Below are 27,255 nucleotides of genomic sequence, written 5' to 3'. Positions count from 1 at the left end.
AATTTGATCATATTCTGTCTCTGCTTGAACAATCGGAGCTGGAATATGAATTGCGAGCGGTTACGAGTAGGAAGGGGTTAGTAGGGAAGGAAAGTAAAAAAGGGACCAATTTTTTGGACTCCATTATTTCTTGCATCATGCATCATGTAGATGTTCCTTTTCTATCGATGTCGATTCGTCCTTTGATCTTCCCGTCCACCTCTCTTCGCCAAGTCCGCAAATGGAAGAGAAGTTTGAAATTGAGTAGTTAACTAGATAAGGCAGTAAGAGGCAAATTTGGGAGACGGGAATGAATCCTTATCTTGATTCTGGTTACGAATAGCTTCTTTTTCAACCGTTTTTTTGTTGGATCTTTTGGGGATGAGAAGGATTGCATTGTTGATAATGAGAACGATATGGTTGAACTTGAATCATTTTGTGCCGCTCTGTAACACTTGGGATTTTTAGCCACATTAGCCACGGCTTGAGTTATTCAGCCATATTCTTATCAAGTTTTACCAAGGGGGTCGGTCATCCTTGATTAAGATGATTATCTACCAAGGAGGAAGAAGATCAACATGTTATTCGCACGGGATGAAGTTATCATTGGTTGATTGTAAGGAACTGAATCGAGAAATCCATTGAATTTTGACCTCTTCAGTAGCTTCCAAAGTTCTATCATTTTGTAAGACCTCGTTAGGTGTCGGTCTATACGCGTGCGTGGGTATTATTAGATTTTCGAGGGTTATATCCTTCACAATGATACTACCAGATGAAGGGACATTGAATGCTTTGACATGAACTGACAATAGACATTGACTTACTTACACACATCAGATTATTGAATGTCCAAAATTTAACTGCATTCCACGTTGTTCTTCATGAGGAAACTATCATTCCCTTTGTTTCTAGTCACGTCTTCATCGTCAACTCAACGCGTATTTGCTTGCCGAGCGTACCTCATCGATGTCACTATCACTGTCACTGTCACTATTACTGTCACTATCACTGTCACTGGTTCCAATCAGGATATTATGGATATTAAGCTACTCACAATCATATCAAAGAATCAACAGTCACCAAGTATCATTCTCCGGTACTACCGTATTGAATCCCAGTTCCAATTCAACCTCTTGATTATCAGAAGAACCGCCACACGGTACGAGCCTTGAGCCTTGAGCCTGGAGCCTTGCTAGCAGCGAAAGATCTAACTGGCAAGATAAAGATAAGTGACAAGAAAAAGAACAAGAAGATATCAATCAACTAGTGTCTATCGATCTAGTACTATCTAGGGGCATTTAATCCAAGTAACCAATCCAGGTAGGCATTTATCATGCGACATATTTTATTATTGTTGTGCATGTCGTGATTATGATGGTTCTTCTTCTTTCTCTTCCGCCTTCACTCCAATTTTTCATCCACGTCACAAGAGAGAGCACAAGAGGGGATAGGAAAGAAAAGGACGCTTGATCTAATATTCTACATCTGGCGATTCTGATCCAAAGTAATAATTTTTTTTGGAAAGGACTGACTGTACGGTACGGTACGGTACGTACGGTAAGAGGGAAAGCACGGACAATCTAATCCATCAGTGACTTGGATTCTTTTCTCCACCACCAGGGGAGGGCACCATCCATCCATCCATCAATTCATCATTAATTCATCTCACACTACTTTATTAAACTTTACCTCACCAAGTTGCAGCAACACCCTTAGCACCCTTTTTTTCCTTCTTCTGATTAACTGATTAAACGACCAAAGCTAAAGCTAAAATAATCAAACTAAAAAGAGACAGACGACCATTGACCCCAGCCGAAACCGCAACGACCCATTACCATTACTGCTACTACAACAACTAAGAAAGACCGAATACATTGACCTCATCACTGCCTCCCCTCACCATCTCACCACCTCCCAACAACGAAGAAACAATCAAACACCCCTTCACTGCCTTACCACCTCACTTACAACACTATATGATGGCTCGCTCATAATCTTCTACTCCAATTTGATTCACCTGGGGCAAAGATTGCCAGAAATTTGACCACCAAAGATGTCTGCACCCGACGTGCTTTCACAACCACCACTATCACAACCACAATTATACTACAATGGATTCAATCACAGTTCCAAGAAACTCTGCGGGAAGTACTCCATCTTCGAGTCCAGGTCTATTTAGTCCTTCCCACTTCCATCGTCAACCTGTACCTCTTTCCGACCGTGGAACTCCTCATTCAAGTCCTTATTTACACCCTTTGCAAATGCACAAAGTAAAAGAGTAAGTCAATCCCTCCCTCCCCTGGCGCAATTCACTTTCCTCGAAGAATCTTCAATTCCTCAATCTGCGAAGCTTATCGTTGGGCATTTACACCGTGTATCACCTTCACATGTATCGAGGGGTTGTCAACACAACCCATCAATCTACTGAGCCCCGCCACTTCGACGGTCTACTGAGTCACTACGTCTGGAAACATTGACTAACTTGTTTTTCTCGAAATTAGAACTCACAAAGCACAAGTCGAACAAGATTTCATTACCGGAAGAAAACTCATAAATCAATACGAGATCATCGATGAAATTGGGAGAGGTGTGCATGGAAAAGTTAAACTGGCCCGGAGCCTGGAAACTCAAGATTATGTCGCCATCAAAATCATACAAAGATTTTCAAAGAAGAGAAGACTTGGGAGAGTTACGGTTTCTCCTGAAGACAAAACGAAGAGAGAGATTGCCATTCTCAAGAAAATTCGTCACCCAAATGTCGTCGGCCTATTGGAAGTTATTGATGATCCGGAGTTGAAAAAAATATACATGGTTCTTGAACATGTCGAATTAGGAGAAATAGTGTGGCGTCGGAAGGGAGTTCGCAAGATATCCTTGTATGAACGGCGTAGAATCGAAAGAGAAATTAAGGGAGAGGATGATCAGGGAAATGACGAGGCATACTTCGAGACACTTAAACGTCGACGACAAAGGAAAGAGATGAAGAGGGCAAAGCTTCTACAGTATCAAGGAAATGGAGAATTTTGGAGTTTGGAACATGGGGATGATGACGAGAAAGAAGAAGAACGTTCCGAATTACCACCCCTATCGCGAGTCACCACAAAAGACTCCTTTGTATCCTTATCGCACACGTCTCTAGTTCGTTCGGCCCCTGGATCTATGAAAAGTTCTCGAGCAACATCTAGAGCACCAACTGCAAGAAGTTCGCGTGCTCCCACTCCTTTACCTGGAGGTGGCGATGTTGACTTTGAGATAGGGCCTTTAGATAGCGATAATGAAGAGGATGCCCCCGGCTCATATATTCCACAAGCTTCAGCCATGGCTTTGGAAGGCACCATGTACGGGTCTTACGCGGAGGATCCGATGTATCGAGGAAGATCTCCTAGCATGGCGGATAGTATTATTTCTCACATGTCCTCGGTTGATGACATGACACAACACGATGCTTTCGAAGACGATTTCTCTTATGTCCCATGCTTTACTTTGGATCAAGCGAGGTCGGCTTTCAGAGACACTGTCTTAGGACTGGAGTATTTACACTACGAAGGTATCGTTCACCGAGACATCAAGCCTGCTAATCTACTATGGACAAAGGATCATCGCGTCAAGATATCGGATTTTGGTGTCTCGTATTTCGGTCGACCTATCAGAGAAGGAGAGACAGAAGAGAATATTTCCGAGGCTGACGCAACCGACTTTGATGACGATCTTGAGTTGGCTAAGACTGTTGGAACACCTGCCTTTTTTGCTCCCGAATTATGCTACACAGATCTAGAAATTGAACAGCCAAGAATCACTGAACAAATCGATGTTTGGTCTTTGGGAATTACTCTATACTGCCTAGTATATGCTCGCATTCCATTCATGGCCGAGGATGAATACCAATTGTTCAAGGCTATCGCAAAGGAGGATGTCTATATACCCAGAAAACGATTAAAGGCTGTCGATCCAGGGAATCCAACCTCACACTTTAGCAAAAGGATGGGACCATGGGATGGACCATATAGGAGTGAGGATGATTTGTCTTACGAGGAAATCGATGATGAGTTATATGATTTGCTCAGAAGAATGTTAATCAAAGACCCCGCCGAGCGGATCAAACTCCGAGAGGTCAAACGACATCCATGGACGATCAAAGGCATCGAGAACATCATTGGATGGCTTGACGATACAGATCCATCACGCAAGACCGCAGGACGTAGGATCGAAGTCGACAAGAGCGAGTTGGAACGGGCTGTTGTACCTATTACCTTTTTAGAGCGAGCTCGATCGACTTTCAAAAAGACTATAGGCAAGGTGACAAGTGTGATGAGAAATGATAAGGGTGAAGGGTCCCGCAAGAGAGCTACAAGCAATGCTACAAACACAAGTTCAGGTACCGAAAATCACACCCATGCTCCGCCATATACTCCTATTTTGCGCGAGATAGTTCGTCGAGCGAGTCTTCGTGGAGATGAATACTTCTCATCGTTCGGTGATTCTCACCACGATCATCATAAAGAATCAACGGAACACCCTTTGGCCCAAAGCCAAACGGCTAGCCCTGACTCGCTGCAATGCGATCCATTCCAACAGGACTTTTCCCTTTCTTCCCTGGTAGGAAACACTCCCAAACGTTCTGGATCCTCTTTGGCATCATCAAATTTTGATGCGAGACCAGGTCCACCGGAACGCACTATCTCGGGGACGCCGTCGATTGCGACGGTCGTTCATAGAGGCCATTCATATTCGAGATCTGTAAATCACGCATTTTCCGGAAGCCCCACTACAGAAGAATGTCCAAGAACGCCAGGTCCCTTCACAGATCATATGGGTCAAATATTTGGTGGGCATTTATGGAATCCTAGAGGTCGAGAATCCTTGACGGAGATTGATGAGAGTGCATCATCAAGGGCTAGATCTGTTGATAGGAGTCTTTTCAAAGCCGAAGACAAACATGCATCCGCCATCGTTGGAATGAGTACTGCTGTTGCCCCTGGACTTTTTAAGCATCCCCGTCCAACGTATTCCTCCGAGAATAGCCCGATTGACGCTTATTTCGACAGGCCAATACCCTCACCCTTATTTTTTCAACCTCACATTTTCGACAAGCATCAGACGGTTTCATCAGCATCGACGCCTAATGTTATGAGTACTCAATATGCCGCATCAATCCTTGACGATAGACCTGCCACAGCTAATCGAACCCCGGAAGGGAAAACGCCTGCCCCACGAACTTATGGTGCGAGTACACCTGAATCATTTCAAAGAGCTCAAGAACAATTAGATCGAAGAAGGAAGATGGAAGCGGATGCAAATGCGAAACGCCTTGAATTTCACAGCTCGAAACTCAAGTTAGATACTGCACCATTGAAAAACTGTCCGCCATCACCTGACGATGAGATCTTTGCTCAAAGACAAGAGGAAGCTGCCAGACGTGCTCGGTCATATAGCTCAGTTACCTCGACAAGTATCATATCACCTGGTGACATGAATTTCCCGTCTGATGTCAACTCACCTGTTTCCTCATCAGCTCTTGGTTCGAATGAACAATTCTTCCCATCAGTCCCTTCATTACCTGCTCTAGTATCAGGCTCATCATCTGTATCTGCTGATCCAGAAGGTGATATGCTTCAAGATCCTGGTAGCTGTCCTTCACAAACCATCTACGATACCTCCGAAACAGTCACGCCCCCTGTGATTTCCAAAGAATCTTCTGAACCCGAAGCTTCTACAATCTCTGACGATCATGTTGTTATCCATCCCGCTGTGAATCATCCTTATGCAGACACAGATGAAGAGGGATACAACGGTGATGGTGATAACAGTATGAACGCGGATATGGATGACTCAGATAGTGACGAAGGTCTCACGATGATGAGAAAGAAACCAAAGATGAAGCTGGCAGCAGTGGGTAGCCATGGTCGAAGAGGTACAAATGCAAGTGTTGAAAGCACGGACACTGCTAAGAAAATATCGATGGAAGGCTGATATTCTGTCATGTTGTGTGGTAATTCTATAATCTTGGATGGTGGGAAACGAAACTCTATGGCGGTGTGTTCTTGACGTGTCTTATTTTTTCTGATGGCCATCAAAAAGTTGTTGTGGGGTTGGCTTGGAAATCGGAACGTGATCCCTCACGAAGAATTAGCAAGCACTATATCTTGATCCCGAAGAACGACTGCTTTTAGCTCAAGACTTGATGAGGCATGAAGCAAATAATCGAAGTCTGGGCGCACAACTCGTTGCGAAATCACAACTGTCTTGTGGGAAGTATTGTAGGCTACGGTGAATTATGTTATTATGATTTTGTGTTCTCTTCTTTCCCACTCGACGGGGGTTCATTTGCCCGATGGAGCTTTGGGTTCAGAAGATCGATTAAAAGGATATGTTATGAGTGGGTGGGCCGATGGATGGATGGGATCTGAGCAAAGTTGTGGTTTTAGTTTTTCTTATGATGCTGGCGGATATTTTTAAAGCAATGCATATGCAAAGGGATGGGATATTTTTTTGTACCTTTTATTGAAAGAGGAGTTGCGGGCGTGGAAACATTATCGTGGTTTGATGCATTTAAGGGAGTGTGGAGGAAATGTACCTTTGAAGAGAAGTGTGGATTAGATCCATTGAGGGGGAGCGAGAAATGGAAGGTACTCGGAAAGAGGAAAGAGGAAAGAGGATGGGCGAACATGGAGAAGGTTGTGAATACTACTTCTTAAGCTGAGAATCTGCTTAATATATATAATCATGGACATTGCGTTGGGATAGGGGGAGAGGGAGATGCGAGGATGCGAGGAGGGTTAGTAGGACAGGATGAGGTGAGATACCTAGAGATGAGATGAGAAGAGACGAAATGATATGATATGAATAAGATGAATATACGAGATGAGATGACTTTTATGTGTATTTGTACAGTATTGTAGTCTAGTATATGATGTATGAATATGAAAGACTAGAAATCCTAAGCTTTCCTCATTGGTGCGGGTATGTGATATTGCTTTCCCATCCCAATATTTCATAGTTGGCTCTCACCCTTGAATATACCGTCAACCGATTGTGCTTAATCACGGCCTCCAACGTCCCTGTCCTACCGCTCATCGAGATTGGAAGCCCCTGTCGTCAAGTATCAACTCGGGAAACTTTTCGGAGTGTCTTTTCGGAGAAGGTTACAGTGTACTTCTTCAAACTCATATTATATTGTCATACAGGCTGCTAGTTTGCGCCTTTGCTTCACGTTTCCTTCCTACGTTGCGAACTTATGAGTTGAGATTTACTAGCTGGGATAATGGACTTTGTGGGTTTGGGAATGAAAAATGATGGATATCTGTATGTATGTATGTATGTATGTATGTATGTATAGAGGGTTTTATATATAATGTTGATGGCTATATCAGGTAAAGGGGGCTGTTGATCTACACAGGACAGAAGCGTGTACATGGAGTAATCAACTGGTAGATTCCGTGGAAGGAGCTACTAGTGGGTATACGGACTGACTGATGAGACACTTCTCGCTTCTCAATGTTCAAAGTGTATAACGGATTTATTGTTTGATTGTTTGATATTGAATTTGTCTTTTTCTTGTTTCATCTCTGATGGATTATTGGTGTAATTCGCAAGGTGTTTGGATTGAGATTCCAGGAGATGTTACGAAGACGACTTGATTTTAATTTCCGCCTCGAATGGAAGGAGGCCCTTTCTTACTTTGAAGCTTTATTTTGAAAGTTTCATCTGGAGGTGATGGATGATTATTGTCTAGATGGTGAAAAGGCATTTCCCATTTATCTTTCATTCTCTTCGATAAATATGTCTTTCGTCTTCTGAGCATCTTGTTTCATATTTGAGTAATTGTAATATCTAATGAAGGATATCTCTTCTTTGCTCTTTATGTGAGTAAGCAGGCAACATCGACCATCTGTAGTTCTCCCAGATTTATTTTTGTTTCGTAAAGATCACTCCTAATCTACGTTTATAATTATATCTGCGTCCATCTCCACCTCGACCTCGACCTCCACCACACAATCACTAGAATCCACGACGATTAGGAAAAGTGCTGCTGCTGCGCAAGATGGTTATCGTTTCCATATAATTAATATAGGCCGATGGCGAATATTCTATAAGCTCAGGAGATTGCAGCAGAGGCATTTGAAATCACAGCGGAGAAGCAGGACAGATGTATCGCGTTTACAGCAGTAAGTTAGCTCTATAGAATATAGAGTGTGAGTGAAAACTTTAGTGCTGATGTGGTGTAGGTTGCTTATGGGGAAGGGAGGTGCCACAACATTCTAAGCTTCGACAAATCGAGCTGGACCCTCAAGTTCAAGAGAGTGGGAGTTGATGGGTCTATGTCTAGATATCCGATAGTCCGGAATATTGGATATCCTGTCTGTGTCAGAGGATAATGTAGATCGTTTATTTTTCTATTTAATTGAATGTGTTGATATTGAGATAAAGTTTTATTCCGAACAAAGAGAAAGAATTATAAAGGATGGAGTAAGAAGTGGTGTGAGTATGTAATGAGAATACTTGAAGGAGATGAAGGAGATGAAGAAGGCATAAAGAAACAGTGGAGGGATTGGAACGAAGAGGAGATTGTTTAAGCATATATGGGTATTGGAAAATTATACCATCAATCTAAGGAGGGGAAGAGTGAAGATAAAGATCTTGCTGAGAAGTCGAGCAAGGTTCGGAGTGGCAGGAATGGAAAGCGGGTGAGAGTGAAAGAAGAGGGGGAGGGAGCGGGAGATGAAGATGCGGGCGGTGGTAACGTACAGTGTATCCAATAGTCCGACTGCAGTCTAATAACGTAAAGTTTTGAATGTCTAAAAGCAGTTTATTGTTGGATTGCAGTTCGGACCATTGAACACCCATAATGAAGCAGATGAATACGACACAGTCATGAGAAGTGACAGGAGAAGTAGGTGTAAGATTGTTAAAGCTAGAAGCGAAGGAGAGTGGGAAATTTTGAAACAAGGTGAGGCCGTCGATGATCTAAAGAGATCAACACCCCTGTAGTAGATCTCGGAATTCCTTTGCAGGCGGAGCGGAGTGTAGTGGATGAGGTGTTGCAAATCAAATTGAGCTGGAAAAATGGCGGGTATAAGTAATGTGAACAATGGGTATATGATATATATTAGAAGTAGATTGAGAGCTAGACACACAAGCTAAGAGCTGAGGATTGAGAGAACAATAAAATTCCTTGCTACTCGTTATTGCCTTTTTTCATATGCTATATACTCCAAGTAGTATTTTGATATGTGTTTAATGCTTATACTTATAATACTATAATTATACTAAATTACCTAGGAATACTTATCATAGACCAAACGCATCATCTTCCAACTTGTCATTGGGATCAACGTAGATCTATCTTGAACAGCTACGGTTGAGCCCCGCGATATCGCTACGACGACTTCAATCTTCTTCTTTGCACGAACTATCAGTTCTGCGACTATTGCCGTTATGGGGAATCCGGTTTCCCAAAACGAATTACAAATAAAAATAACATTCTGCACTACCCGCAGCTTTCGGACCTGCTATCGCTGTTGAACTGACAGAGGGTTCGGTGTTGAGAATATACATATATATATATCATATACTAAGAGAAATCTGGAATCGGTGGAATAATGATGAGAATGGGTTTAGAAGTTAGTAGTAATCATAATACCCTTCTTGACCGAAATATTTCTAACGGTTGGTCGAGGCCAGAAGAGATACTCCTTCGACTTATGTTAAAGTTTGGAATGAATCCACTCAGTAACGCGAGAATTCTACCGATAGGGAGGATGCGAGAAGAATAGAAAGATGAGAAATTGGGAGATAAATCTCCTGATAATAGGGATTACAATGCGATGTGAGGATTAAATATACTTGAATGTTGAATATAGGTGGAACATTTGTGTCGCTTCAGATACTAGCTGTATTTAAAATATTGAATTATTTCTAGACTTTGAAAGTTTGCATCACCATATTCCATTCGACGCCTTATGTCTTTCATACATGGCTATAAGTGAAGTAACATCTACTTGAGTTTGTGTTTTAGATTTAGTGAGAGATCGAATATTGCGGCGTGAAGAATATCAGGAATCGTGTAAGGAGTTGAACTTGGAAGCTGAGAATGAGTTAGTTAGGTGGTGTGCTGAGAATAGTGTTGTTATAGGGGGATGGCTTCAAAAGAGTGTAGTATCGCAGTGGGGTGGTGTTCTTAGAGAAGGATATTACATGGTTATAACAGCGTGAGGGAATGATGTTCTAAAGCCGTAATGCCATGAGAATATGATGTCTTGAATGGATGATGTCCTAAGGAAATAGTATCTTTAGCGGACAGAATCGTAAGTAGATGGTGTACTGAGAGTATAAATAATAAGAGTGTAGTGTCAGAAGCGAATAACGATATCCACTGCACCGTCTATATGGTAACAAATCACTAAAACTAGACAACATAGTATTGGTATGTTTATATCAATATCAAAATAACTCCATGTCCTTTAACTCGAGGTTAGATTACAATATCGTGTTAGCAAATAGACGAGGTAGAATAGGTTTCCCGATATAACCCAATGTCTAAATCCATGAGTCCATCAATCAATGGCACAACGAGTTGAGTACCCTTACCCCCTCATGCCCTAGAGTACTTCATTTCAAATTCCCTAGAGTTATTACTTTCCACCTACGACACAGATACATTCAGGATTTGCAACCTCATGTGCCCTATCGAATTTCCGTCATCTGTGTCTCCAGTGTATCTAGTAATCATGCCAATCATTACGATAATGTTCCCAAGACATCTAAATATACTACTTGAGCCCTCCTTGGAAATTCTGATTTAGCTCTATGTGTAAGTCATGTTCAGTATTAATATAGTAATCCAAGAGGACCTCCGATTTCACCGATACTTTTGGCATCCGTGTTCGACGGAACGGAGGAGGTGAGATAATAACTATTTGTTGGGCTGGTATCGAATCACGAAGAATGGGTTTGACTACATAACTATTCTTCGTAGGACGATGAGCAATTGACATTATAGAACTCGTTCCTGTTTAGTTCGAAGGATATCTAGACGAGGCATTCGAGTAGAAAGTCTTCGATAGCGTAGAGAGAGGAGGAATGGAAATGGATAAAAAGCTCGAGATAAAGTGAATCATAAAGAACAGCTATTGTAAAAATGTCGATTGAAAAGAGCTGGCCGTCTTTAGGGGTCTCAACAGTACTACTAGAAAGGAGGGAAGATGGTAACGAACTTGACATCCGAGATACAAGTGAGTGAACAGTACGGAATGTCCCGAGAGCTTACGAATAATGAGAGAACTTCTGATCCATCAACAATGTACCGGATAGACGAGATTATGAGTTTCATGCATGGGGATGTTAAGTCAAAATACCCAGTGGAAAGTATGTGCCCTTAGAGTTGCGCTCCTATGAGCTCCTATGAGCCCCGAGATGACGACTAAACATTCTTGGCCTCTTGATACAAGAAGAAAATGAGACACACCTGCTCGAGGCTTAGTAGGGAGAGCGACTTAGTTACTCATACTCCTATAAGACCCCCACGACCGCATCTAACTCCCTATCCACACTGGTGTGCCTGGGTCGCTCTTTCTTCATAATGCAGAATGTCAATCACGAACTCCATCAAATAACAAGGTGGTGTGGTGTAATGGTAGCACGTGGTGTTGTGGTTTCTCCTCTCAGGGTCTTCACGAAGTCGAGTCATTACAGACTCATACATTCCCGCTTCAATCTGGGTTCGATTCCCAGCACCGCCAATGAATTGATATTTTGCTCTTCTTATTGTGTTTTGAGGTTGTTGCGATGTTTTTTTGGTGGTTGTAGAGAAGATTTTGGAGAGAGTAAGTGTAGTCACGTGAATCAAGTTTTTTTTTTGGGTCGGGTGAAGAATTTTGGTGGGGGTTTTAAATAATTGTTAGGTAATTCCGAGAAAAAGATCATCCACTTGATTCGGTACTAAGGAGAAAAGGGTAGAAACTCAGAATGTGGAACACGGAATAGAGGGCGAGAATGGGCGCAGTTCATGAACTACAAATAAACTTTCAATGGTGTTGATTGGGGTCGAATATTCCAAGAAAGGTATGCTCGTTGCTCACTGATCCATGCAGCTTACCGACTTCTTGACAAGACTAAACAAAGAGCTTTGGATATGTACAAGCTCAAAAACATTCATCATGTATTTCGCACCACTTTCACCAAGAATGTGAATACGTCCTCAAATAGACGCGCTGACTTTGACAGCTGGTCCCGAACCGAGATTCGTGAATTTCGAGTCAGTCATCATTCGTGTTCCTCCATATTTGTTTTCGGTTCAAATTGATCAGGTATTGATTGCCATTCATGACTACTACCAACGGGCCGAAAGATCAGTGAGCGCTGAGGAAGGAAGAAAGATGCAAGACAAAAAATTGAAAGACAGCATGAGTGGTGGGGCTGGCCAAGTGTAGCTCCACTAACTAAATGGAGCTGGAGCTTGAGCTTGGGCTTGGGCTAGGGTTACGACTCTAGGAGACCCAGAAAATGTGATGCCGATATTATGACATAACTATAAGACATTTGAGTATTCCCAGATTGTTCATTGATCGGATCTTGGATGAAGGTACAGACAGCTGTTATGATGTATGATCTAAAAGGTCGGATCAATTCATGAACAGAAAGGAGGTCAAATTCTGGAATTGGAAGTGATGCAAGACTGGCGGCGAGACAGACAGTGCACTCGATTGAAATTTTTGCTCGAGCTCAGTTGCGCTGGCAAAAAAAAAATAAGTGTTTGCATTGTCTCCACTGCCCACCGTGATTGAAATTTTCGCGACCGAGCAACTGTAAAACATTGGAATGCGAACGAAATGGAAATTTGAATTGCCACATCACTTTGCGCTCCATTGCGCTCCATCAATCGCTTTGAAGTTTGAACAACGAATAGGCGGTGTATTGAAATCTCAAAGTCAACATCTAGTAGTCAGATTCTAATGCGGATCCGACTTGTTTAGGATTCAATTGTGTTGAATGTCGAAAAGGCAGAGACTTTTGTAGAAAAATAACTTTGCGCTTGAAAAGTTTCGTGTACAGATAGACACAGACAAAGGGAAGTGGTAGGATGTTCTATTTGGTGGGACCGTAGGATCGATCCTAATTTGGCGGCGGGGTCATGATATTGTGAGATTGTGAATTGTGAATTGTGAATTGTAAATAGTAAATAGTAAATAGTAAATAGTAAATCCGCATCGCCCTACTCCATACATGGATGTGAAGATCACGTTCGGACTGCCACCCGAGCTGAGATGTCTCGGGGACCCTTTCCTTCGGTTCCTTGCCGCAACGTTATCGTTATCTGGATGTGGACGGATAAATGGATCTTGGATAGATAGATATCGGTTCACACGATCTGATGAGGCTGTACCCTTTCTCTGGAAGGGGTGTTTAATATCGTGGGAAAATGATTGGAAACTGGAGGGGCAGGAAAAAAGCTTCTAGCTTACAACAATCAATACTCCGGGTTGAAATTTAAGAGAATGGCTCGAGAATGGATAGGCAGGTGAAAGCCGATAGGAAAAGGAGTTATGAGCTGATCCTTGACCACCTGAAGGATTGGATCTAGATGAATGGTTCGTTCAATTACCGAAGGAAGTGAAATTAAGTTTTTTAAACTTTTACCAGCCACGGGAATGAAGAGTGGTGGAAGAGGAGATGGCCGAACGACGACAGGATTTACCTAGGCACGCATTCAAATAGAACTATCAAGTGTCAAGTATTAAGTATTCAATAGCGCGAAAGCTGTGTGATATCTACTAGGTAGTCAACTTCCTGGCTCAAAGTACGGAAAGCATAGAAATGAGAGGTCCAAGAGGTTTGTGTGATACAATTAGCTGATTTGGAGGAAATGAAGGAGGTTGAGAGGAAATGAAGTTGCGGATGATCATGAAATCAATGCCTAGGGACCTACTCCGTATACCTATCCTTTGTGTTCTCTTGGAATCCCATATTCTCTGTTGCGTCGCCGAACATTTCCAATTAGATTTCACCTACAGGAATACACCTCCTAGAAGCTTCCATCGATATCGACATCAACCGTGAACATCAAATATCAAATATTTTCTTCTCGACTTCCTTCAGCTCAACATGGACATTCGAACCACTTAATTCAATGAGCCAGGATTGATCCTTGATTTCGTGGGGAACTTGTATTCTTTTCGTTGGTCAAAGCCGGTATAGTGGCCTAATAATATTGAGTCGCCGTGACCTTCCTTTCCTTGCTTTAGTGGTGTCTCGAGTCTCGACTTTGTAGTAATTGCAAAAGATGGGAAGTGCAGATCATCCCCGGTTGGTATCCCAGCCTCTCTGTGGACCCTGAAATAAGATTTGACCTGGGTCGTGAAGCTTGGATATTAATTTGGATATGAATGAAAAGATGGAAAGTTTGGAGGGAAGATCTGACTCTCGATCACAGATAGACGTCACGACTCACCATAGTATTTGAGAAGCGCGCAAAAACAATTGACTTTGTTTTTCGATATGATTGATTTGTTTATGAACCCGAATTGAGCCCCCATGACAAATTGATGAAATAAGAGAAGAGAAATGTACAGAGTATTACCAGAGTATTACCAAGTAACAGAAACACATTCCCACTTTTCTTTGCCAGCGAAGCACGAAAGCACTGTTGGGAAACTTGGTTTTGGATGATGGTTACTAGGCAAATCGTCACAGTGATTTACACACTTTTGGGCACAGCGTACGCATATCGATGCAAAAGAGCAGCATCTGTGTAACGATGACTGGTAAGATGATTAGCTTGCGAATGCCAAAATGTACCTAATTTGACTTTGGGCGGATGATCGAAAAAGCATGAAATTAAACATGGAAGATCTGGGGATGGGATGGAAGGTAAAGTTTACCCGACCCGTATCGTATCGAATGGCATGACATGAGAAACATTTGATTGTCCATGCAGTATCACCAATATCACCAATATCACCAATGTCACCCACCCATCTCATCAACATTAATATCAGCCACACTGTCCGTGATGTCAGAAAGGACTAGACGAATGCGCCACGCCACGCCACATCTGTTTTCGACCTTACTTGCATCGATAGCTGGGTGCCAGGGAAGAAAACCAAGCTTGGAATTTCTTTTTCCCTCCTCTTCCTTGTCAACAAATGCGGAGAAATTTACCAACGATTTCTTGGAACTTGACATGTACCCAATGCCCATGCACCTGTATCTGCAAGCGAGCGAAAGTTGGACAACTTCTCTCCCCAAAATCCCGTCCTGGTGTGCATACAAGGAAAATCATATTTCCAGCCATCTTCTAGAGAATTCGTGGCTGGTATCCTCCACTTCGGATGATGCTACTGGTCCTCTGCGGTCCTCTGCAGTGAATGAAGTAAAGATGCATCAACTAGTGCAATCCAAACGGTACGTACATGGGAGAGTTCACAAATCGGTGAGAGTTTCCAAGCTTTGGGGAATCGACATGGCCAGCGTAGACGGACTTGTTGGCAAAATGACCCTCACAAAGTATAATCTTCATTCATACTGGAATATTCGGATGAAAAGGCACACTGAGGCCCACAGACTGTTCCCCAAGGGGTAATAATTGCAAGAATTTGAATCGATAAACATTGCATCGTCGGTAAGGTTATGCTTGAGTTGCAATAATTGAAATTAGATGATGGTTATACAGCTTCAATTGGTAATTAGTTTTGATACATCCAAACCGTCTACTCTGTACCCAGGGATCGTGTCAAAGCGAATCAATTCTATTTACCTACCTAAGCATCTTTATCCAGGAGGAACTAACCGGAGATGGACTAGATCTACCTCATTAACTCGATTGTGAATTAGTCAATTGGTTGGTTGAGCGAGCTAACAATCATGCCCAGCTTCGAAGAGACTGATGGCAAATTGGGTACCTTACCTTAGCTTGATTTTCATGGATCTGGATTTCCCTTTCGTCACTCTTTCCCATCTCAGCTAATTTCTTAACCCAAGCAAGAAGGGAAAAAATCAAGCTTCACTCACTCATGATAGTCAAGGCTCAATATTCACTCTGACTTCACTTTGGTTTTTCATGGTCCTTCCTCGTTTGTGGAAATTTATAATAAGATTCACTTCCCACCCCAACTTACTTTCAAACCAGTTCACTTTTGTATAAACAGAGAAAAAACCTTCGTCCATCATCCATCTTCAAAGTAAAAGATAAATAACTTCTAATCACCATCTCAATCGATCAAATCTTTTCGAAAGACCAACAACCCTCTTCAATCTCCAAGATTCTATAATACAATTTACGAAGTATACTTCTTCCACCCACAATAATCAATATGAAGTCCTCAGTTATCCTCGCCATCAGCGCTTTCGCAGCTGCTTCCGTCGCTCAATCCCTTACCGATCTTCCATCATGTGGTGTAAGTATTTAATTCTAGTTACGATATGCTCATGTCGTCGCCATCAAATTGCATGCGCTCCGTGCAACTCGATGGCGACTTTTTTCTCTTCCATATGCAACGACTAATCTTATTTCCTCTATAGCAAACCTGTATCAGCAACATGCTCGCTCAAGCTCAAGGTCTTGGATGCTCTTCCCCTGATGCTGCCTGTCTCTGCACCAAGCCAGACTTCGCCTATGGTATCCGTGATTGCTCCAATGCCGCATGTGGTACTGAAGCTGCTGTGTCCGTCATCGCCTATGGCCAAAGCTACTGCGCAGGTATGATATTCCTGATTTCAACTTTCAATTTGATATTGTCCTAACACTCAATAGCTGTCTCTTCTACTGGTTCCGCCGAGTCATCCACCTTGGCTACCTCCACCGCCTCTGCTTCTGGCAGTGGTTCAGCTGAGTCATCTGTAAGTTTTATTCATTCTTTCTCTTTATGGCATGACGTCAATTTCTATCTGTGGGGTTTCTGGTGGTCATTCCCTGAATATTTCCAACGACAAAGAAAATTGCGCGTTCATAAACAGATTGATTACAACAATGATATCATTGTCAAGTGAATTTGAACATTTACTAACAAAATTTAATAGGCTGCTGCCAGCTCTTCCGCCATCACCACCTCTGCTCTCCTTGCAACCGTTACCTCTGGATCTGAGACCATCACAACCACCATTGGTTCCACTACAATCTACGGTGCCGGCGGTATTGCTGTTGTATCCTCCACTCCAATCTCCACCGAAGCTGTCGTCTCCACCATCACCAGTGGTGATTCTACCTTCGAGTCTACTGTTGGATCTTCCACCATTTACAGCACCCCAAGCCCAACTGACAGCGGTATCTCCTCTGCCATCACCACCTCTGCTATCGTCTCCACCGTCACCAGCGATTCCTCCACTTTTGAGACCACTGTAGGATCTACCACCATCTCTGGTATTGGAGCTGTTGCCAGCGTTTCTTCCGAGGCTGCTTCCTCCGCTTCTGCTATCTCATCCAGCGCCGGATCTGCTATCTCTTCTATCGAATCCTCTGCCTCATCTGCCGCCTCTAGCTTGGCTTCAGGTGCTTCCAGCGCAGCTTCATCTGCCACCAGCAGAGCCTCTTCCGCCACCTCTGCCGCTGGTAGCGCTGCATCATCCGCCACCTCATCCGCCATGGGTTCCCTCCCAACTGGTGCTACTGGTTTGATGGCCGCTGCTGGTCTCGCTGCTCTTTTCTTGTAAACAACTCCATGATGTTCATTTCCTTATCTTCTTGATATGGCAATGCATCTGAAGGTGAATATAATGGAATTTGAGTGTAGTTGAACTCGCAACGATACCCTTCTCTTATTTTTTCGATTCTTGATCATACTATTTTACAATTTCTTTCTTTAACTTTTGACGACTTTCACGATGGATGGTATGGGGGCATTTGATGATAGGTATGGATGGGATTTCTGGTCATACATATCATATGAAGCTATGCACATGACGCCATAGACATGGTAATAACAATTGGGGGTAATCCGTGGATGTTAATGGAAATTTAATGGTGGATAAATGAGATCATGGCATGGCATGGTATGGACGGACAGGCAAATGGTACTCATTCTGCTTTTAAGCATGATTGATGGTACGAATTATGAACTGTAATAAATAGTACTAAAATGATGGTTAATACTATTAAAAGTTTTTATCTGATATGTTTTTGTAATGCAGTGAAACAATTTTCATTTGGTGATGAGGTAAAATGAAGATGACGAATGAAAAAATAAATCGACATGAACCATTCCCTTCCCAGTCCCGCTCGTTCAGGTGACCTTATTGACAGCCGAGTTGAGACTACCCGATCGTCTGCGCAATATCTCCATCGATTCATTCATACACACACCCATATGTGATGCATCATCAATTCAAATGTTCAAGTGTAGATGGCCTGGTCTAGCTTGAACGGATTGGAGTTTGGTCACTGGGTATTACCAGAAGCGGGACTCGGCAATGAAGGGAGAAGTAAGGTTAGCAAAGGTACTTACTTAGATTATAGTGTTTGACTCCGGGTACGCGGCTGGCCGGCAGGAGATATTCCAACAGGCGAGAGGCGAAACCAGATCGATCATCAGTGATGTAGGTTATGTGCCTATGTACCTAGGTAGTAGATGATGATCGAGAGGCTACGAGGGGGATGATGATACAGTATGGTATACTAAAGTTGGGGATGGATCGAGTTTGAGCTTGAGCTCGAGTATGTCGGTGCTTATGCATATGCTTGTGTTGTTGGTATGTATTCGAGCATCTATGTATCTATACACATGCTACTTCTTTTGCGAAAAAGATTATATACTTATCCTAGATTGTGATCATGTATATTTACATCTATATCGATAGATCAGCACCTCGAAGTGGTAGTTTGCTTGACTTGGATAGAATAGAGTAGAATGGAATGGAATGGAAATGTATGTATATATGTACTGTGAATTTTGAAATTGAAAGTCGAGGGCAAGGTGGAAAAGAGGAGGTGGGATGAAGGGAGAAGAGGAGATTACGGGATTTGAGAGTTGGAAGAGGGAGGAGCGGTGCTGTGAGAAATTCGGATTTATGAAGAGGGGGGTGAGTATGTGTAATCTTCTACTCATACTTTACAGGGAAATGGTAAATAATGAAACTACCTAGGTTGTATCTACATATGTTACCTACATGCAATCGCAAAAGAAAAGAAAGAAAGGAAAAGAAAGGATAGTTGAGAAGTTGTAAGAGTATGAAATGAAATCATTAACAGGCGCTCAACATAAACATAAGTTGACAGTTGAATGAGGAATTAGCAGGAGAGAGAGATCATATCAAGGTCTCTTGGTGCCGTTTTCTAGAACCATGGAAGAAAGATATAGTTAATTGGATACACCAAGGAACTTTTGTTGTTGCGTAGGAAAACTTGGGGGTTGAGAGTAGAGTGAGGTATGGAGTGAGAGTATAAAGGGATGCGAATTAGGTAAAGAAGAGGGTACGAAAGGAAGAGAAGAGTGTGATAAGTCGGAGATGGGAGAGGAGTGAAAGCTGGAGAGGGCGGGCGGGGTAGCTAATTTCACGTCTTACCCTTTTAAACTATCCTCGGAGTACACCCAAAGACAAAGATATAAAGAATTGCATCATATCTTCACCACGTACACAGCCAATTTACAAAACGTCATAGCAATGAACTATCTAAACTAGAGTACTAAGTAACTTCCCATAATTGCATGTTCCTCAAGACTAGTTTCTTCTCCCCGTATCCTCAATTATTCATACAACATCGATATCGTACCTACATAATAATCATATTGTTTATCCATCCATCCATCCTGCCATTCCCGTGAAAAATGACAATCAATCAATACATCAACGCCTTATTACCCCACTCCCCCAAAACCAAAAGCACCAAAGCGTGAGCTCTACTCATCTCTCATCGAACACATTTATTTTATCCACTGCACATCATACATTCCTCTTTGTTGTCAATGCTACCTATGTGTTTATTAGTATGTGTGATATTTGATGGGAAGAGAACGGAGGAAACTTACATTGCAACTTGGCATCAGCATAGATATCATACTCTCTATCGGTACTGTCCTTGCCTTGATCCTCATCTTGGGTCTTCTTCTCAACACTTGACTCAAGCAATTCTTCCTCCTTAGGAACTGCATCAGTAGGCTCAGTGGCGAGTGCTTTTGGACTATCACCCTCCTCTACATCAGCCTTGAAAGGAGTCTTAGCAACTGGAGTGTGAGTTTCCTTGCTTGACGCAGGTGGAGGTGTAATGCTTGGTGTTGGAACGTCCTTAGGTGCACCGATGGATTGTGCGGATGATTTACCAGCATACATAGGTCTTGGGCCACCGCCATTGATCGATGAAGCGCTTGAGACATAGCCGGAAGATGGTAGAGTACGCTTCTTCAAGGTGCGTTCACGCGCGACGTTGGTGTCAGCTACAAGAAGAGCTTCTTGATCGACGGTGAATTGAATAGGTGCTGAAGCAGCCATAGTACGTAAATAATACATTCCGGTCTTCAAGCCCAATTTCCAACCGGCAAAGTGCATAGATGTGATCTTGCCCATTGTAGGATCCTTCATGTGAATGTTCATTGATTGAGATTGATCGATAAACGCACCACGATCAGCTGCCATTTGAACGATTGTTCGTTGAGAAATTTCCCAAACGGTCTTGTAAAGAGCCTTGATGTCAGCTGGAATGTTGGGGATGTTTTGAATAGATCCACCGTCAGCGATGATACGGTTCTTCATGTTGTCGGACCAGAGACCCATATCGACAAGGTCCTTGAGGAGCCATGGGTTGACGACTTGGAACTCTCCAGCAAGAACACGACGGGAATAGATGTTCGAAGTGTAAGGCTCGAAACATTCATTGAAGCCAAGAATTTGGGAAGTACTGGCAGTTGGCATAGGTGCAACGAGAAGCGAGTTGCGAACTCCGTGTTGCTTGATGGATTGCTTCAAAGAATCCCAATCCCACAAGTCAGTAGGTGTAACACCCCACATGTCATATTGGAGTTCACCCTTGGAGACTGGGGAGCCTTGATAAGTTTCGTATGGGCCAAGTTCCTTTGCAATCTCGACGGATGAGGTCAAGGCAGCATGGTAGATGGTCTCGAAAATTTGAATGTTGAGGTGCTTGGCTTCTGGGGAGTCAAATGGAAGACGAAGGGCCAAGAAAGCATCAGCAAGACCTTGAACACCAACAGCGATAGGTCGGTGACGGAAATTGCTTTTTCTGGCTTCTGGAACGGGATAATAGTTGATGTCAATGATCTTGTTCAAGTTTCTAACAACAACTTGAACAACCTCGTGAAGCTTCTGGAAATCATAAGTTCCCTCATTCATGTTGACAAAAGTTGGTAAAGCAATGGAAGCCAAGTTACAACAAGCAACCTCATCCGGTGCAGAGTACTCGACAATCTCTGTGCACAAGTTGGAACTGCGAATAGTACCAAGGTTCTTTTGGTTGCTCTTCTTGTTGCATGCATCTTTGTAAAGCATGAAAGGGTTTCCGGTCTCGGTTTGAGCCTCAAGAATAGAGTACCAAAGCTTTTGTGCCTTGATAGTCTTGCGACCCTTGCCTGCCTTCTCATAACTTTCGTAGAGAGCCTCGAACTCCTCGCCATAAACATCTGCCAAGCCAGGGCACTCATTCGGGCACATCAAAGTCCACTCTCCATTCTTTTCAACACGCTTCATGAATAGATCAGGAATCCACAAGGCATAGAAGAGATCGCGTGCACGAACTTCTTCCTTACCGTGGTTTTTGCGCAGATCAAGAAACTCGAAAACATCCGCATGCCATGGTTCAAGGTAGACAGCAAAAGCACCAGGGCGCTTGTTACCACCTTGGTCAACATATCTGGCAGTGTTGTTGAAAACTCGGAGCATAGGAACAATGCCGTTGGAGTTTCCGTTGGTACCAGCGATGTATGCACCAGTAGCACGAATTCTGTGAATGTTAAGACCAATACCACCAGCATTCTTTGAGATCATGGCACAAATCTTCAAAGTATCGTAGATACCATCAATACTGTCCTCCTTCATATCGATGAGGAAGCATGATGAAAGTTGTGCTTGTGGAGTACCTGCAGAGAAGAGTGTTGGGGAAGCGTGTGTAAAGTACTTGTTGGACATCAAGTTATAAGTTTCGATAGCACTTTCGATGTCATCACCGTGAATACCAACAGCAACACGCATGATCATCTGCTGTGGACGCTCTGCAACTTTGCCATCAAGACGTAAGAGATATGATCGCTCGAGGGTCTTGAACCCGAAATATTGGTAGTTGAAATCTCGGTCATAGACAATGGCAGAGTTGAGTTCCTCTTCATGTCTCATAACACATTCGTAAGTTTGCTTGCTAATCATAGGAGATGCTGTGCCATTTCTTGGGTTTGTATATTGGTATAAATCGCGGATAACGTGGGAAAATTGTTTCTTGGTTTGTTTGTGAAGGTTTGAGACTGCAATACGAGCAGCTAGAATGGCATAATCGGGATGGGTGACTGTCATATATGCAGCAGTTTCTGCGGCCTTTGGATGAAGTCAGCAGTATTCCTTGGTGCGAGAACTAGTCTCGGTGCGTTCTCGTGAGGGAGGGGTCAACTTACGAGGTTGTCAAGCTCAATAGTATTAACACCTTGGTAGACACCAGAAATGACCTTTTGGGTAATGGCAGCAGCATCTATGTGATCAGGGTCGAGACCATAACACAATCTTGACACACGAGCTGTGATTTTATCGAATTGAACGCGTTCCTTACGTCCATCTAAATGTAATGAGTACAGGCAATAAGAGGGACTTTCAATCAGTGTACATACCTCTCTTATAGACATACATGATGGCGACGGTTTTGTTCGTAGATTCCGTTGTAAATTTTGGAGGGGTTAATCAAACCGGACGGTGAAGAAAAACGATGAGTGGAAAGCAAACCACAATTAAATTAGAATAAATAAATAAACCTGATTACAGTCAAGCCTACAATCAATCTACCTTTGAATAGAAAAAGAGAGGATGTATTGTAGATTGAAATGTAGGAGGAGATCGTTCTTGAGGAAAAAACAAAGGAAGAGTTTATGAGAATGGATCCCAAGTGTTTTTAAGAGGGAACACTTTACGCGACTTTTCCACACTTCGCAAGGACGCGTTGAAAATAAGTGCTAATTGGTAATCTAGCGTGCACAATACTATGCTAGCGTGTTTTTTACTGGAACAAGGATGGGCAGTAAGTGGTTGGAACTTTGACTAAAAGGCTGCAAAGTTACATGAGTGAATCCAGTTAATTCATTATCTTGCTGTAATAGATATATGTGGGAAGATGGGGGCGAGGGGGCAAGAGAGAAGCATGGCAGTATATTATATGTCACAGACTGTCTAGATATTGTAGATGTTGGCGAGGTACGTACTTTGACAGTTGGAACTGTAATGAAAAAGCATAGCTATCTAATCGTACTAGGTAGCTTTTGCACTACTGATTTGCGTCCCCCAGTCGACGATTAGATTCGTCTCAAATTATCCATTTGCCCGCACCAATGTTCCACTCCTTTTTGTGCTGCCAATATGGGTTACGTTTCGTTGCTCAATCCTTCAAGTCCGAAATCGCATGCTTCATTCCTTTCTTGTCTCTAACGCCGATCATTATTCATCTCTCACAGGGTATATCAGTTATCTAGACCATTACTGCCTATTGTCCATAGCAACCATACTATATCTTTAACTCCTCTCCCTGGTACCTGCATATCTCACAGGCTGTCCCCCTTTACATGGTACTACAGGTTTTCTAATCGGCATAAAAACATCCAACATCTTGGCTTGTCCAAAAGCAAGCAAAGAGGAAGATGTCCAATACACCAACATTGCACTCGGCATCTGCAACGTAAGTGGGATGATTGCAAGAGCGACTACCTTCAATGAATTCATTAATCTCCTCATGAATACACTTTTAGGTTTCCCCTGGCTTGTGAGATTCAATAAGATGGACCCAGAGAGCATGAAAGGTAGTATCAACATTGGATCCGAAATGAGAAGATTGGGAAACCACAATGCCCCTTCTGTCGCGAAGGTTGGCTCTAATAGTAGAGAGCCCAGGTCCAGATCCGTGGTAGCCGTTGCCTCGTTTGCGTTACTCGATGTGAACAGCGATTCGATCCATTTCAATAATCCATCATGTGCGCCGCACATTTTTCGAATCGTCTCTACAGCGATCATCCAGACGGGCAATTGCAAAAATGGCAGATAATGTTTCCAAGTACCACAATTGTATCTTGAATAGAGTTCCCTCTTCTTCTTCTTCATTTTATCCTTAACAAACTGATTTGCCGCATCCGGTCCTAAATGGCCAACCTCTTGTATTGATTGTTTTCTAAATTGATGCTGCCATGCATTCATGAGGGGCATTAAGTCGATTTGTTTTTGTGCAGCTCGTCGTGAATTGATGCCGAGTGGGAAGATAAGGACAGTCCGAATAGCTAAAGCAGTGAGAGGTAGTGTAAAAGCCCATGGCAGGCCAGTAAAAGAGTGCAGTCCTTCTAGAACTCCGTGTGTAGCTATTAATACAGAATCGAGAGACTGAGTTCGTGGGGAGGCATGGAATGATCGATAAGTCGAAGGAAGTTGCAAGAATAATCTCGGGATTTTTGAGCTGGTAGAAGGATGCATTAACGTGCGGGCCGGCTGAAACAATGTAGACATCGTGATTTGACTTCTACTCTCTGCGTCGTAAAGAGACAATCAAATCAAGAGCAACGATCGATCAAATTCTCTATCTTCTTGTCAACATGGCTTAAACATTTGATTTTCTCAAGTCAAAAGTTCCGTTCACATGTCATCCTTGAAAAAAGAGGTCCCGCATCGGTGTACGCGGCCGCACGCTCCACCGCCTGCGCGTCACAGCTAAAGTGACACAGTAACCCTGGAAACTCGAGATAAAACCGCCCTCCCCTCTCTTCTTACTTGTACGTTCAAAAAGTTATGGCGGAATCATGCAAAGCTTCAGACGGTAGCGATATGTGGACATTTGGGCTGGATACCAAATGGACAATTCTAGTAGCCTTGATTCTTGGTGCGACACCTTTGATTGTTCTTTTAGGAGGCCCGAAGCTTGTAGGTTACGTCGGACGCACGGTGGGGTTCTACTTGAGGCAAAAGACAGCTGGGAGGAAAGCTCAAGTTCTGGAAAGGGTGGAGATTGATCAGAGAGATTATAGGGAGAACAAGGAAAAGAGTCGGGATAGTGATGATTGGGAGAATATAGAATCTACGAGTGGAACGGGAGAGAAGGATGATAAGGAATGGGATGGCATTGTTGGATTCTTTCACCCCTTCTGGTATGAAGATGTTTTTTTTGCTTGAATTCATACTGACTTGGCTGACGTTAATTCAGTAATGCTGGAGGTGGTGGTGAACGTGTTTTATGGGCTGCAGTTTTAGCAACCCAAAAACGATGGCCAAATGCGAAATGTATTGTCTATACTGGAGATCATGATGTGGATAAGTCGCAGATCATTGCTAGAGTGAAGGTATGGAGTGGCTACTATACTTACAGAATGCGCCGGCTGATTATAGCTAATAGGATCGTTTCAACATTCAACTCCATCCACCAACGATTACCTTCTTATACCTCACAACTAGACATTGGGTTTTAGCTTCCACATGGCCCCATTTCACACTTCTAGGTCAATCAATTGGATCTCTCATACTTGCATGGGATGCGTTCTCTCTGGTTGTCCCCGATATTTTTGTGGATACAATGGGCTATGCTTTTGCGCTTGGGTTCTGCAAGATTTTGTTCCCTGAAGTACCGACTGGAGCCTACGTACATTATCCGACCATTTCGACAGATATGCTAGGCTCTTTAGATCCTACATCTGCCACCGGGAAGCAAGGGGTGAACGCTGGAAAAGGAACAGGATTAAGAGGAGAGGCAAAGAAGCTCTATTGGAAGTTATTTGCGAAATTTTACACCTGGGTCGGAGCATCAATTGATGTAGTTCTCACAAATTCTAATTGGACACTCGATCATATAACATCACTATGGGGAGAATGGCGACGCGAATTAAAGAAGCCCATCGCAACAGCAGTCTTCCCTCCTGTAGCCGTCGAAGAGCTCGAGGAGAAGATCTCTGTTACCCCCGAATCCGAAGCGATACGTCAACCAGCTCTTCTTTATATTGCGCAATTCCGCCCTGAGAAAAATCATACACTCATTTTAACCGCCTTCGCCGCTTTCAAAGCCACTAAATCCCCAGCAGCTAAAGGCGCGAAACTTATCCTTATCGGGAGTGTTCGCGATGACTCTGATTCAAAGCGCGTATATCAATTGCGCCTGCTGGCAAACGAACTACAAGTCAAAGACGATGTTGAATTCCATTTGGATGCGCCTTGGCCGGATATTCTGAAATGGTTAGGCAAAGCCAGTGTTGGAGTCAACGGGATGTGGAATGAGCATTTTGGAATCGGAGTTGTGGAGTACCAGGCGGCAGGATTGATTAGTGTTGTTCATGATAGTGGTGGCCCAAAGAGAGATATTGTTACAAAAATTGATGGTTTGCCTACGGGTATGTTTTTACTTCCTTTTTCTTGCCCCTTTCCATCTCGCTTGTTTGGAGCAAAACTAATCCCTGGATGTAGGCTTTCATGCATCGACAGTAGAACAATTTGCTGAAGGTTTCGAGAGCGCACTAGCACTACCCCGAGAAGATAAGATAGCGATGAGATTGAGAGCGAGGAAATCGGCTCAAAGATTTACAGAAGCGGAGTTTGCGAAGAAGTGGATTGTAGGTATGGAAGAGTTAGTGACATTAAGGAGGAAATGGGAAGGGATTAGGAGAACTCAATAGAAAGTCTGGATTGAATATAATTCATATGGTTCAATGTTATGACTTGTTGGTGGTCGGGAATTGACAGAATACATATGCAAATAAATGTATAGCAAACACCAACATATATAAGAAACTGTTCACGGTATACTTGGGACGATACTGCAACATTGTAGACTTCAGACGGAGGAAAATGATGACATCAGATCAACAACTCTCTCGTCTAAGATAAATAAATGAATGATTGTGTGTGGTTTCTATGATTTCGTTGATGTGGTAGATGCGAAACCGTCTGTCTTTCTAGGCAAATCTAGAAGTTGATCTGAGTAATATCACCTCTAACTATATCCATATTCACCCTATATACCCCATCCAAAATTCTATCGGCATTTCTGTAAAGAAAAGAAATTCTAATGATCTTCGTTCTAGATCATGAGCTTCATATGATGAAGCTCAACCAAGGTTAGCAGTCGCGAAAGAGGGGGTTTGTACAATTTAACCGCGCGAAGCGCACCTTCCTCCATCCGCC

The 27,255-nt window shown here is 42.9% G+C and overlaps 8 protein-coding genes across 8 annotated transcripts; 3 read left to right on the top strand and 5 right to left on the bottom strand.

The window, feature by feature from the left end:
• Positions 1-135: 135 nt before the first annotated feature.
• Bfra_012357 (uncharacterized protein) lies at positions 136-376 on the bottom strand (the record flags this gene model as incomplete). Its single annotated transcript, XM_037342674.1, has 2 exons — positions 136-251; positions 286-376. 2 exons carry the CDS (start codon positions 374-376, stop codon positions 136-138), a joined length of 207 nt encoding a protein of 68 aa, XP_037187396.1.
• A 1,714-nt stretch (positions 377-2,090) lies between these two features.
• Positions 2,091-5,949, top strand: Bfra_012356 (putative serine threonine-protein kinase ssp1 protein; the record flags this gene model as incomplete). The annotated part of the gene is made up of 2 exons (XM_037342673.1): positions 2,091-2,257; positions 2,481-5,949. The coding sequence occupies 2 exons, from the start codon at positions 2,091-2,093 to the stop codon at positions 5,947-5,949; spliced, it is 3,636 nt and encodes a 1,211-aa protein (XP_037187395.1).
• A 5,967-nt stretch (positions 5,950-11,916) lies between these two features.
• Positions 11,917-12,241, bottom strand: Bfra_012355 (uncharacterized protein; the record flags this gene model as incomplete). The annotated part of the gene is made up of 3 exons (XM_037342672.1): positions 11,917-11,988; positions 12,074-12,149; positions 12,186-12,241. The coding sequence occupies 3 exons, from the start codon at positions 12,239-12,241 to the stop codon at positions 11,917-11,919; spliced, it is 204 nt and encodes a 67-aa protein (XP_037187394.1).
• Positions 12,242-12,456: 215 nt separating this feature from the next.
• Positions 12,457-12,791, bottom strand: Bfra_012354 (uncharacterized protein; the record flags this gene model as incomplete). The annotated part of the gene is made up of 2 exons (XM_037342671.1): positions 12,457-12,505; positions 12,613-12,791. The coding sequence occupies 2 exons, from the start codon at positions 12,789-12,791 to the stop codon at positions 12,457-12,459; spliced, it is 228 nt and encodes a 75-aa protein (XP_037187393.1).
• Positions 12,792-16,286: 3,495 nt separating this feature from the next.
• Positions 16,287-17,622, top strand: Bfra_012353 (putative cfem domain-containing protein; the record flags this gene model as incomplete). Its single annotated transcript, XM_037342670.1, has 4 exons — positions 16,287-16,370; positions 16,495-16,672; positions 16,727-16,812; positions 16,993-17,622. The coding sequence occupies 4 exons, from the start codon at positions 16,287-16,289 to the stop codon at positions 17,620-17,622; spliced, it is 978 nt and encodes a 325-aa protein (XP_037187392.1).
• Positions 17,623-19,604: 1,982 nt separating this feature from the next.
• Bfra_012352 (putative ribonucleoside-diphosphate reductase large chain protein) lies at positions 19,605-22,749 on the bottom strand (the record flags this gene model as incomplete). The annotated part of the gene is made up of 4 exons (XM_037342669.1): positions 19,605-19,878; positions 19,935-22,443; positions 22,521-22,678; positions 22,731-22,749. The coding sequence occupies 4 exons, from the start codon at positions 22,747-22,749 to the stop codon at positions 19,835-19,837; spliced, it is 2,730 nt and encodes a 909-aa protein (XP_037187391.1). The 3' UTR covers positions 19,605-19,834.
• An 873-nt stretch (positions 22,750-23,622) lies between these two features.
• On the bottom strand, positions 23,623-24,600 carry Bfra_012351 (putative mitochondrial export translocase protein; the record flags this gene model as incomplete). Its single annotated transcript, XM_037342668.1, has 1 exon — positions 23,623-24,600. One exon carries the CDS (start codon positions 24,598-24,600, stop codon positions 23,623-23,625), a length of 978 nt encoding a protein of 325 aa, XP_037187390.1.
• Positions 24,601-24,879: 279 nt separating this feature from the next.
• Bfra_012350 (putative alpha mannosyltransferase alg11 protein) lies at positions 24,880-26,762 on the top strand (the record flags this gene model as incomplete). The annotated part of the gene is made up of 4 exons (XM_037342667.1): positions 24,880-25,235; positions 25,292-25,427; positions 25,481-26,465; positions 26,539-26,762. 4 exons carry the CDS (start codon positions 24,880-24,882, stop codon positions 26,745-26,747), a joined length of 1,686 nt encoding a protein of 561 aa, XP_037187389.1. The 3' UTR covers positions 26,748-26,762.
• Positions 26,763-27,255: the final 493 nt, after the last annotated feature.

The sequence above is a fragment of the Botrytis fragariae genome (genome assembly GCF_013461495.1).
Source record: "Botrytis fragariae strain BVB16 chromosome Unknown tig00000274, whole genome shotgun sequence".
Taxonomy (NCBI): domain Eukaryota; kingdom Fungi; phylum Ascomycota; class Leotiomycetes; order Helotiales; family Sclerotiniaceae; genus Botrytis; species Botrytis fragariae.
The sequence above is the reverse complement of the archived record's forward strand: the minus strand, read 5'-3'. Positions and strand labels throughout refer to the sequence as shown.